Genomic DNA, 13,615 nt, shown 5'->3' on the forward strand with positions numbered 1-13,615 from the left:
GGAAGGGGTGTGGAGAAAAGGGAACCCTCCTACACTCTTGGTGGGAATGTAAATTGGTACATCCACTATGGAGAACAGTATGGAGGTTCCTTAAAAAGCTAGAAATAGAGCTACCATATGATCCAGCAATCCCACTCCTGAGCACATATCCAGAGAAAACCATGGTTCAAAAGGATACATGCACCCCAATATTCATTGTTGCAACATTTACAATAGCCAAGACATGGAGGCAACCTAAATGTCCACTGACAGATGAATGGATAAAGAAGATGTGGTATATATATACAATGGAATATTACTCAGCCATTAAAAACAATGAAATAATGCCATTTGCAGCAACATGGATGGACCTGGAGATTATCATACTAAGTGAAGTAAAACAGAGAAAGACAAATATTATATGATATCGCTTATATGCGGAATCTAAAAAAATGATGCAAATGAACTTATTTACAAAACAGAAACAGTCTCACAGAGGTAGAGGATGAATTTATGGTTACCGGGGGGAGCGGTGCAGGGGAGGCATAGATTGGGAGTTTGGAATTGACATTTACACACTGCTATATTTAAAACAGAAAACCAACATGGACCTACTGTATAACATAGGGAACTCTGCTCAACATTCTGTAATAACCTAAATGGGGAAAGAACTTGTATATGTATATGATGTATATGTATATGTATAACTGAATCACTCTGCTGTATACCTAAAACTAATGCAACATTGCTAGTCAGCAATACTCCAATATAAAATAAAATTTTTAAAAAGAAACATAGTATAAAATGATGCCACATTGATTGTGTTCCCAGTGCAAGTACAGATTCTCTCTAGATTGGCGCCTCAAAGGATTTCTACTGATAAAGTCCCAGGGATTATAAATTCACAATTTGGAATAATTATATTTATGAGGAAACAAACCCACCTTAAGCAAAAGTCAGCAGAGACAATAAAATGCAGAATTAGACCCACAAAGACAACAGGTAGTGGAATTATCAGATACTAAGTTCAAAATTGTATGTTTAATATGGTTGAAGAAATAAAAGGGGGAATAAAAGTCTAAAAGGAAAACAAGTCACTCTTGTTTGGGCATATTTCACAAAGAATCAGATATAGCAATTGAAATGAGGAACAATGGAAACATTACATGATGTATGAGACCCAGCTGGGCAGAAAATTGGAAGAAAAATCTGAATAAATTTCTCAGTGAACAGTCCAGAAAGATTAAGAGATAGAGAATGTAAGAGAATGGAATGATAAAGTTCAAATACGTCTATTGAGAGAGAGAATATAAATAATTGTGGGAAAGCAATGTTCAAATGATGGCTGAGAATTTTCCAGAATTTATGATAAAACTAAATAGTCAAGAAGAGTATATTAAACTTAATCAATACCTAGATACATTTTAGTGAAACTGCAGAACATCAAAGACAAAGAGAAAATATTAAAACCAACCTGAGAGAAAATACAGATTACCTATAAAGGGTTGATGATTAGACATATAGCTAACAACAGCAATAATGGAAACAATAGGAGTTTCCACTTCTGGTCATTGTCAAGTAGCTCCTATTGGACCAAGCCTCCCACAGAAAATAACTACAAACTCTGGACAAAATATTTTTTACAAAAACAACTATTTGAACATACTGGCTAGGAGAGGACTTGACATTCAGAAGAAGGATACTAGGTGAGTTTCCTGGCTTTAAGGCTAGCTTAAGGACAAACACTGGGCTGCACCATGCAGGGTGGCTGAAATACAGATAGAAACCTCACAGTATTACTGGCTTGAAGGGCAGAATATGGAGTTTGAAGCAAACACAGTCTGGAAAGGGAGATAACAAATCTTAGAAAGGAAAGAAGAGTGAGGGAGAACCTCAAATTCTGTGTATAAACATTGCCTCAGTCTCTGAGTGGTGCAGACTTCAAGTAGCTCAGCTTAGGCTAAAAGAACTTAACGAAGTATTCAGTTGCCCCTTACCACAGGGAAGACAGAGTTTGCAGTTGGAGTTCAAACAAGTTAACTGCCTGCTCTAAGAAAAACCACACTCTTTGTAGGAGCATAACTGAATCCAGGGCCTCTACAGCATATCATTCAAATTGTCCAAGAGGCCATCTAAAATCACTCAGTATACAAAAAAACAGGAAAACGTGAACCACACTCAAAAGAAAAGACAATTAAAGGATAACAACCCTCAGATGTCCCAAATGATAGAATTTGCAAGAAAGGATTTTTAAAGTAGCTATTATAATTGTGCTCAAGGACATAAATAAAGGAAAATACAGTTGACCCCTGAAACATGCAGGGATTAGGGTGCTGATCCTCCAAGCACTGGAAAATTCACCTATAACTTATAGTCGCCCCTCTATATTCACAGTTCCTCCATATCTGTGGTTTCACATTCATAGATTCAATCAAAGGCAGATTGTGTTGTATTGTAGTATTTACTATTGAAAAAAATCCACGTATAAGTGCACCCATGCAATTCAAACCCGTTTTGTTCAAGGGTTAACTGTATGTTTATAATGAATGGACAGGAAACCTCAGCAGAGAAATAAGAACTATAAAAAAGAACTGAATGGGAATTCTATACAATGAAATTTCAATATTTGAAGCAGTAAGAATAATATACTCAAAGTTTTGAAAGAAAATTAGAAATATATCTTTCCTCAATGAGGATGAAATAATGACATTTCTAGCCAAACAAACACAGAAAGTTCACTTCTGTCTCATCTAGCTTTTATAAAATGTACTTGGGAAGAAGCATATATCTTATATTTAATTTTATATGTATGCTATATTCCCAATGAAATTTTTTTTAAAACGCTACATCCACAGCAGAAGTTTTAACAATGTAAACAGCCTATGATGAAGGCAGAAAAAGGCATTAGGGAAAAACTGTCAAAGATGAGAACAAAATTGTTTATAGCCTTATATATGAGATATTCCTCTAGACGAGGGCCCAAAGTACACATGATAGAAATGGGGAGGGCTCATGTCAGATGGAAAAGGACAGGATCCTACTCTGATGATGGGGATCACAGCTGAGAAGACAGTCCTGGCTCATCACGCATCAGAATGTACCAAAGAGAGAAAAAGCTTCAGAAGGACACATCTGGATGGAACAGCCTCAATCTCTGTTCTACTTTAGAATTTTATGTCACTCTTCACTTTTGTGGATCCTTCCCAGCTAAGAAAATCCAGTCAAAATATGTTGAAGGTCTTTACCTGCTCTGTCCTCTTTCTCTCTTTTTGTTGTCGTTCTCCAGGAAGAGAGAGATAGGTTTAGGAATAAGCATACATTTGAAGAATACAGAGAGGTAGAGGGAAGGAGGAAAACACTTTTTTCCCCATCAGATTTCTGAGGTCATGTATATTTTACTAAAAGGGAAACTGTTGAAGATTGATTTCTATTTGCGAAAACAAAATGGTATAAGAAAATATTCGCAGGAGTCGAATGGTATAATTTACTTTCAATATGTTATCTGTGTATCAGGATTTTACACAGTGGTGAAATTGAAAATGTGATCCATAGGATAAAATATTTAAAGATTAGTAACTTTAGAGATGTTCTGACCAGAAGGATAGTTTTTTACAAATAATTCTTAACCTGGAAGGTCAAAATATTAACAGCCCATTATGAAAATGGACATAGCTAGAGATATAGTCACATTAACCAGACCTCAGTTACAAGTGAGGGTAACACTATTTTTCATCACGCAGTATTAAAAGGCCCAGGAATAACATGGAATGTATACATCAAAGATTCAGGTGATTCATGAAAATTACACAGTATGAATTGTATTTGTTGTTTTATGAATATTGGTGTGCCTTCTTTGGCTTTGCTCATTTTCTAATTGCAATCAGCAACTAGAAGTTTTCTTTTTCTTTCTTTATTTGCATAGAAAATAAAGTTTTTCTCTTTTGTAAAACTCCATAGGAGAAAAGGGAAAAATGAGTATTTCCTATGACTTTTTCATAAATAAATGGTTTTCCAGTTGGTAGACTTCTAAATCAGAGTTTAAAATTTGTGATACACAATAAGAGTCTATATCAGGTGTATATGGTTTATTTTGCCTGTTTTCCCCGTGTATTGGGAAAGCAGTGTGCTATTTGGTTTTCCTAACATTTTCATTTTAATTTTCTATGATAGGATTAAACTGCCTTGATAATAAATACCAAAAGATTCCAATTCATATTTTTCCTGTTATCTCTTCCTTTAGAGGTACAGTGGCAGTAAAATGAATGAAAGAATTAAAGTGAAATGAATTATTTTCTACTTATCTGACATATACTATGATTCGCTCTGTATAATATTGCCAATGGATAATTCTAGGACTGTGCTACCTAGGGTTTTATAGAGCTAAGTCAGCTGAACTGAATTAATGATTGATTTCTAAAAGCTTCCCTTAAGTAAACTTAATCTATTTTTGCCTTTTTACATCCTAGGTGCCCAAACCAGTAGATTATTCTTGCCAACCCTGGTAAGTATTAAAAATGTTTATGTAGCTGAGTTGAAATACCATACCCTTAGCTCGAGGACGCCTTAAATGAGGGAGTAGTAAAGTACATTCCATTTCCATTTGTCCTGGCTAAAGCTGTTTTCAGATGCAACAAAACACCATAATGAATTTATATATTGCTGACCTTTCCATATCTTTATCAGAGAGTGGTGCATGTGTGTGTACAAGCACATGTACTTGGCTGTAAATCCAAAGTTTATACCATCCACAGAGAGGAACGGGACATGGGCAAATATGTATATTGTATTTTAGAAGAGTAAATTTCATGGAGTTGAGAAAAAAGGTATGATTCCATTTTCTGAAACTAAAATTTAACCCAGAAAGGACAGTAGATCCAAAAATACACTTTATAACACATAATATTGGAGGAGCAAGATGTGTCCAAGTCTAAAGTTTTAGGTCTCTGTGGAGCTCACATAACACTTGGAGGTTAGCAGTATCACTAACAGAAACAAGGAAGCAGTAGATAGTGATTATTATTTTTTAGACATTATGAGTTTAAGGGGAAATGATATCCTCAACTGGAAAAACTATTCAGAATCTAGAATAGTTATAATCATTATATGATAATAACTAACATATTCTGGGTATTTAGTATGTACTTAGTATTTTACACATTTTGTTTTGTTTTTCCAACATCTGTATAAGGAAGGTTATTTTTATTATTTTTACAGATGAGGAAACAAAGGTTAAGGCCAACCAGCTAGTAAATGGTACAGCCAGGATTCCAAGTTATGCTGTCTGTACGTTGGCACACCACCTGTTAAAGTACAAAACATGGGCATATTTACTTATTGATATTTGCTTCCTGAATTTTGAGTTTGGCTCCTCTTAAAATGACTGCATCTATTTTTACTTTCTTGATATTGAAATATATGTATATAAACTAGATATCAGGATATGTATATAAATGAGATATTCTGAGAGTATATAGTACTAGTTCAGTTTGCAGGTGTAGCTAACACCTGAGTTCTTTGATATTTTAAATTCTGATCATTTTCTGTTATATAACCAAAGCATGAAAAATGCCGGGTTACTGTAGGAATATATTGTCCATAGTATGAGATCCTCTCCTCAGCAGTCTTGCTCTCCCTCCCCAGCAATTTCTGCCTTCTGTGGTCATTGTCTGCTTTCTCTGACATCCCTCTCTGGGCTTCAGCACTGAGCTTGCTGGAGAAATTGTAGCAGGTCTGTAATGGAACTGAAAATCTTTGCTACATGTTTACCTGGTTTAAGATAAATTTGAGGTCTTACTTTTCGTGGAATTAAAGACTGTAATCCTGACAAATTAAGTTTGGAGAATAGAGCTGATAGCATGGATAATCAAACTGAAAAACATCAAGGACTGGTGAAATCATGAGAGTGTGATGATAGTTTCCTTCTCGTTTCTTTTACTATTTTTCATGTAAGTAGGCATAATAGTTACAAGAGTAATGAGAAATACTAAAGCCACAAACTAGATGGATTTTTTTTAATTGGAGTATAATTGCTTTACGATATTGTGTTAGTTTCTGGTGTACAACGAAGTGAATCAGCTATATGCATACCTATATCTCCTCCCTCTTGGACCTCCCTCCCATCTCCCCCAATCCCACCCACCTAGGTCATCACAGAGCACCAAGCTGAGCTCCCTGAGCTGTACCACAGGTTCCCACTAGCTATGTATTTTACACATGGTAGTGTATTTATGTCAAACCTAATTGCCCAATTCATCCCACCCTCCCCTTCCCCCTATGTCTACATGTCTGTTCTCTACGTCTGTGATGGATTTTATGAAATAAACCAATCAGGTACCTGGGAACCAGTCAGGGCACAGGAGATTTGTTTTTGAGCCCTTTGTTTTAAAATGTACCCTTGCCAATATGTAAAATTCTATTGAATATATGACCAGTTAGAAAAGTATCGTTCCTACTGATAAAAAAAAAAAAAAATCAAGATGTTCAGATGAGGGAAGACCCTTGAAAACAGTAAGAAATAGATATAGTATAATTTCATAATTACTTTTTCTTCTTTTCTGAGCAACTTGGACAATTTCTTCACACTAAGCAGGCAGTTTCATGTGAAATGACTTCTGCTAAGGAACAAAATGATCAGAAAATGAAATCTTCAATTTTAGAAATACTAAACTGTTTAGAGAAAAATTACACTGTGGTTCTCAAGTCATTAAGAAAGTGAATAACACCAACTGTATGGTGTATTTATTATTTCCACATTTTAAAACAAGTTGCTCCCATAAGGTAAACTTTATCTCTTTCATAGGCCATGAAATAAAACAGAATTCAAGATGATTATCTTCAACAATCTATGTTTTGGGGTGTCACGAAGGCAGGGATGAGGCATGGGGCTTAAATCTGGGGAACTGTCTGAAAATCCTTATGAAGAAAAGGATACAGATGCCAAGGAACCTACCTCATCCTCCAAGTAGTCAGGCAACTTACCTTTCCCTACCTTAGCAGGAGACATAAGTTAGAAGGTATATTACATGGAAAAATTGAGCCATATGGGGCCTAGACCTGGAAAGAGCAGGACCAGCAGAGATTGGGAGAGCTGTCATACTGAAACCAGATGGGTCAAATTAAGGAAAGTCAATATACAGACTGATGATGATTCCCAGTTCCTTTGTGTAGCTCAATTTCAGTACTGTGACAGCTGTGTCTCACACACATGGACTACTCTCTTCTTGCATCCAGATAGGAATTTGGAAGATTTTTCTCTAAAGAAACAGAATAGACTCAAAATAAAAAATCTAAAATCCAGCCCCATCATAAGGTTCTTGCCAAACGATCAGGTTCCCACCCAATGAGCCTCCCTTGCTTCCTCCACACAGAGCTTCCAGTCAGTTCTTGGCTTGGATGCCCTTCCTCTTAAATATAAGCAGACAACAAGGAGTAACCAGGCATTTGAGAAAAGCCTTGAAGTAAAGAATAAATAGGAAAAAGAAACTTGGAAGAATTACAGACATTAGAATGGGCAGAAGAAAGAAGCCTTAAAGTTATATTCTCAGAATTAAGAGATGACAATGTATCCATAGAAGTGAGATGGATGTTTTATAAAAGCAACAATCAGATAATAAGAAAGAGCTCTTCTAGTTAAGTATTGAGTACAGAAACTGGAAAATAAAGTTGAGTAAATCCTTCAGAAAATCAAAGAGAGATAATATGAGAGAAAAGATAGAGTAGGGGGCTTCCCTGGTGGCGCAGTGATTGAGAATCTGCCTGCCACTGCAGGGGACACGGGTTCGAGCCCTGGTCTGGGAGGATCCCACGTTCTGCAGAGCAACTAGGCCTGTGAGCCACAACTACTGAGCCTGCACGTCTGGAGCCTGTGCTCCACAACAAGAAAGGCCGCGATAGTGAGAGGCCCACGCACCGCGATGAAGAGTGGCCCCTGCTTGCCGCAACTAGAGAAAGCCCTTGTACAGAAACGAAAACCCAACACAGCCAAAAATAAATAAATAAATAAATTTTAAAAAAGAAAAAAAATGATAGAGTAGACAAGTGACCTGAGAAGTCCAGCCTTCACTTACTAGAACTCCAGAAAGGGAAACTGAGAACAATTATCAAAAAAAACAAAAAAAAAAAATTTTTTTTAGAACTGAAGGGTATATGGCTCCAAATCAAAGATGCTACCAAGGGCCAAGGACAATATTGAACATTTAGTACAGCACATAACTGAAAGGCATATTAACATGAAAGTTTGCTACATAGAGAAAACAAAGCATCTGAGAGTTTCCAGGGAGAAAAAAATTCAGATTACATACAAAGACTTGGAAACCAAGATGGCACTGAATTGGATGTTAGAACAGTAGAGCAATGCCTTAAAATTTGAGAAGCAAATAATTTCTCACCTATAATTCTATATCCAGCCAAACTGTGAATTAAGGATTATTAAGTAAAATAAAAATATGTTCATAGATGTGAGGCCTTCTGAGTACTAAATCCCATGTATTCATTTATAGGAATCTGAAGGATGAGCTAGTAAACCAAAAAAGAGGGAGATACAGAATCTAGGAAATGGGAGTAAAGGGATGTCCAGGACTACAGTAATTCAGCAGGCTTAGAGAGCAAGCAGTGGTGATTAGACCAAGAGGGTGGAGAGCTTGCTTGGGAAAGACGAATGTCTCTCCATAGAAAAAATTATTATGTACAGTACATGGTGTTGAAAATGTATCACTGAGGGGTTTATAATCCTCTTGGAGAATTTGGAAAAAAATCTGTGGTAGAGACAAAGAAGTTTGAGCAAAACAAAAACTTGAGGACTTTTTTTTTTTGCGGTATGCGGGCCTCTCACTGCTGCGGCCTCTCATGTTGCGGAGCACAGGCTCCGGACGCGCAGCCTCAGCAGCCATGGCTCACGGGCCCAGCCACTCCGCGGCATGTGGGATCCTCCCGGACCGGGGCATGAACCCATGTCCCCTGCATCAGCAGGCGGACTCTCAACCACTGCACCACCAGGGAAGCCCGAGGACTTGTTTTTTGATGTCAGATGTTCTTCGAACGTGACAACATGACACAACTGGGTAAGATGATGACTTAGCTTTGGAGAGGTTACACAAAGAATGAGGTGCAGCACTATGAAGGCATGAGCATAAGTGGAGAAACAGTGATTTTCCATCCTGACATCTAAAATTGATAAAGACCCAGAAGGAGAAGAGAGGGAGAAAGGGCCTGAGAAAATAATATTTGAAGAGATTATAGCTGAAATCTTCCCTAACATGAGAAAGGAAACAATCAATCAAATCCAGGAAGCACAGAGAGTCCCATACAAGATAAACCCAAGGAGGTACATGCCAAGACACAAATCAATCAAACTGACAAAAAGTAAAGACAAAAAATATTAAAAGCAACAAATAACATACAAGGGAACCCTGATATGGTTATCAGCTGATTTTTAAGCAGAAACTCTGCAGGCCAGAAGGGAGTGGCACAATACATTTAACATGATGCAAGGGAAAAACCTAAAACCAAGAGTACTCTACCCAGCAAGGCTCCCATTCAGGTTTGATGGAGAAATCAAAAGTTTTACAGATAAGCAAAAGCTAAGAGAATTCAGCACCACCAGACCAGCTTTGCAAAAAATGCCAAAAGAACTTCTCTCTACAGAAAAGGCCACAACTAAAATCAAGAAAATTATGAATGGGAAAGCTCACCAGTAAAGGCAAACGTAAAGTAAAGGTAGGAAGTCATCCATGCACAAATATGATGTCAGAACCAGCAATAATGAGAAAAGGAGAGTACAAATGCAGGATATTGGAAATGCATTTAAAATTAAGAGATCAACAACTTAAAACAATCTTGTATATATATAGACTGCTACATCAAAACCTCATGGGAGATATATAATGAGAGGAGACAAGATGGCAGGGTAGAAGGACACATGCTCACCCCTTCTTATGGAAACACCAGAATCACAACTAACGACTGAACAACCACCAACAAAAAAACGCTGGAACCTACTAAAAAAGGTATTCTACATCCAAAGACAAAGAAGAAGCCACAACAAGACAGTAGGAAGGGCACAATCGCAATAAAATCAAATCCATACACACCAGGTGGCCAACTCACTAACTGGAAGACAATTATACCACAGAAGTTCTCCCACAAGAGTGAAAGTTCTGAGCCCCACATTAGGCTCCCCAGCTTGGAGGTGTGGCAACAGGAGAGGGAGCCCCCAGAGAATCTGTCTTTGAAGGCCAGCAGGATTTGATCACAGCAGTTCCACGGGACTGGGGGAAACAGAAACCCCACTCTTGGTGAGTGCACACAGGATCTCATGTGCACCAGGACCCAGGGAAAAACGTGGTAACCTCATAAGAGACTGAGCCAGACTTACCTGCTAGTATTAGAGGGTCTCCTGTGAAGGCAGGGGTGGCTCTGGCTCACTGTAGGGACAAGGACACTGGTAGTGGCAGGTTTGACAAACTCATTGGCATGAGCCCTCTTGAAGGCTGCCATTATCTCACCAAGACCTGGCCCCACCCAACAATCTGTAGGCTCCAGTGCTGGGATACCTCAGGCCAAACAACCAACAGGGCGGGAACACAGCCCCATCCATTAGCAGACAAGCTGCTTAAAGTCTTCCTGAATAAACAGCTGCCCAGTAAACACACCCCCTGACATGGCCCTGCCCACCAAAGGGAGAAGACCCAGCTCCACCCACCAGTGGGCAGGTACCAGTCCCTCACACCAGGAAGCCCGCACAAGCCTCTTAGACAGCCTCATCCACCAGAGGGCAGACAGCAGAAGAACTACAACCCTGCAGCCTGCAGAACAGAAACCACAATCACAGAAAGACAAAATGAGACAGCAGAGGAATATGTCCCAGATGAAGGAACAAGATAAAACCCCAGAAGAACTAAGTAAAGTGGAAATAGACAATCCACCTGAAAAAGAATTCAGAGTAATGATAGTAAAGATGATCCAAGAGCTTGGAAAAAGAATGGAGGCACAGATTGAGAAGATACAAGAAATGCTTAATAAAGACCTAGAAGAACTAAAGAACAGATGAACAGTACAATAACTGAAATGAAAAAATAAACTAGAAGGAATCAGTAACAGAATAACTGAGGCAGAAGAATGGATAAGTGACCTGGAAGACAGAATGGTGGAAATCATTGCCATGGAACAGAATAAAGAAAAAAGTATGAAAATAAATGAGGACAGTCTACAAGACCTTAGGGACAACATTAAATACACCAACATTCACACTATAGCAGTCCCAGAAGGAGAGAAGAGAAAGGATCTGAGAAAATATTTGAAGAGATAATAGCTGAAAACTTCCTTAACATGGGAAAGGAAACAGTCACCCAAGTCCAGGAATCACAAAGAGTCCCAGGCAGGATAAACCCAAGGAGGAACACACCAAGCCACATAGTAATAAAATTGATGAAAATTAAAGATAGAGAAAAAAATATTAACAGCAACTAGGGAAGAGCAACAAATAACATACAAGGGAACTCCCATATGGTTATCAGCTGATTTTTCAGCAGAAACTCTACAGGCCAGAAGGGAGTTTCATGATATATTTAAAGTGATGAAAGGGAAGAACCTACAACCAAGAATATTCTACCCAGCAAGGCTTTCATTCAGATTTGACAGAGAAATCAAAAGTTTTACATACAAGCAAAAGCCAAGAGAACTCAGCACTACCAGACCAGCTTTGCAACAAATGCCAAAGGAACTTCTCTAGGCAGAAGAGGCCACAACTAGAATCAAGAAAATTACAAATGTAAAATCTCATCAGTAAAGGCAAACATACAGTAAAGGTAGGAAATCATTTCCACACAAATATATCAAAACCAGCAACTGTGAGTGGAGGAGAACACAAATGCAGAATACTGAAAATGCATTTGAAATTAAAAGACCAACAACTTAAAACAATCTTGTATATATATAGACTGCTATATCAAAACCTCATGGTAGCTGCAAACCAAAAATCTACAATAGATACACACACAAAAAAAGAAAAAGGAATCCAAACACAACACTATAAATTTGGTCATCAAGTCACAAGAGAACAAAAGAGGAAGGGAAGAAAAAACACCAACAAAAACAAATCCAAAACAATTACCAAAATGGCAATAAGAACATACATATTGATAATTATCTTAAACATAAACAGATTAAATGCAACAGTCAAAAGACACAGACTAGCTGAATGGATACAAAAACAAGACCCATATATATGGTGTCTACAAGAGACCCACTTCTGATCTAGGGACACATACAGACTGAAGTGAGACGATGGAAGAAGATATATCCATGCAAATGAAAACAAAAAGAAAGATGCAGTAGCAATGCTACAGATCTAGGGACACATACTGACTGAAAGTAAGGTATGTAAAAAATTCTATTCCATGCGAATGGAAATGAAAAGAAAGCTGGAGTAACAATACTCATGTCAGACAAAATAGACTTTAAAATAAAGACTATTACAAGAAACAGAGAAGGGCACTACATAATGATCAAGGGATCAATCCAAGAAGAAGATATAACAATTGTAAATATACATGCACCCAACATAGGAGCACCTCAATATATGAAGCAAATACTAACAGCCATAAAAGGAGAAACTGACAATAACACAGTAATAGTGGGAGACTTTAACACCCCGCTTTCATCAATGGACAGATCATCCAGACAGAAAATCAGTAAGGAAACACAGGCATTAAATGACATATTAGACCAGGTGGACTTAATTGATATTTACAGAGCATTCCATCCAAAAGCAGCAGAATACACATTCTTCTCAAGTGCACATGGAACATTCTCCAGGATTGATCACCTGCTGGGCCACAAAGCGAGCCGCAGTAAATTTAAGAAAATTGAAATCACATCAAGCATCTTTTCCAACCACAACGCTATGAGATTAGAAATCAACTACAAGGAAAAAAACTGTAAAAAAACACAAACACGTGGAAGCTAAACAATATGCTACTAAACAACCAATGGATCACTGAAGAAATCAAAGAGGAAATCAAAAGATACCTAGAGACAGACAAAAGTGAAAGCACGATGATCCAAAACCTATGGGACACAGCAAAAGCAGATCTAAGAGGGAAGTTTATAGCAATACAGTCTTACCTCAGGAAACAAGAAAAATCTCAAATAAACACCCTAAGCTTACACCTAGAGCAACTAGAGAGAGAAGAACAAACAAAACCCAAAGTTAGTAGAATGAAAGAAATCATAAAGATCTGAGCAGAAATAAATGAAATAGAGATGAAGAAAATAGAAAAGATCAATGAAACTGTAAGCTGGTTCTTTGAAAAGATAAACAAAATTGACAGAACTTTAGCCAGACTCATCAAGAAAAAGAGGGAGAGGGTTCAAATCAATACAATTAGAAATGAAAAAGAAGTTACAACTGACACCACGGAAATACAAAGGATCATAAGAGAGTACTACAAGCAACTATATGCCAATAACATGGACAACCTAGAAGAAATGGACAAATTCTCAGAAAGGTACAATCTCCCAAGACTGAACCAGGAAGAAATAGAAAACATGAACAGACCAATCACAAGTACTGAAATTGAAACTGATTAAAAGACTCCCAGCAAACAAAAGTCCAGAACAAGATTGCTGCACAGGCAAA

At 37.7% G+C, this 13,615-nt stretch overlaps 1 protein-coding gene across 7 annotated transcripts in view; it reads left to right on the plus strand.

Annotated features, from left to right (window-relative positions):
* VAV3 (vav guanine nucleotide exchange factor 3) overlaps nucleotides 1–13,615 on the plus strand; it is a 400,412-nt gene that overhangs the window by 355,235 nt on the left and 31,562 nt on the right. For all 7 annotated transcript variants that reach the window (XM_073810192.1, XM_073810193.1, XM_073810194.1 and 4 more), the window contains one exon: nucleotides 4,446–4,480. In XM_073810192.1, coding sequence (XP_073666293.1) covers nucleotides 4,446–4,480 — 35 coding nt within the window. The remainder of the gene's footprint in view (nucleotides 1–4,445; nucleotides 4,481–13,615) is intronic.

This window comes from Tursiops truncatus, chromosome 1 (assembly GCF_011762595.2).
Source record: "Tursiops truncatus isolate mTurTru1 chromosome 1, mTurTru1.mat.Y, whole genome shotgun sequence".
Classification (NCBI taxonomy): domain Eukaryota; kingdom Metazoa; phylum Chordata; class Mammalia; order Artiodactyla; family Delphinidae; genus Tursiops; species Tursiops truncatus.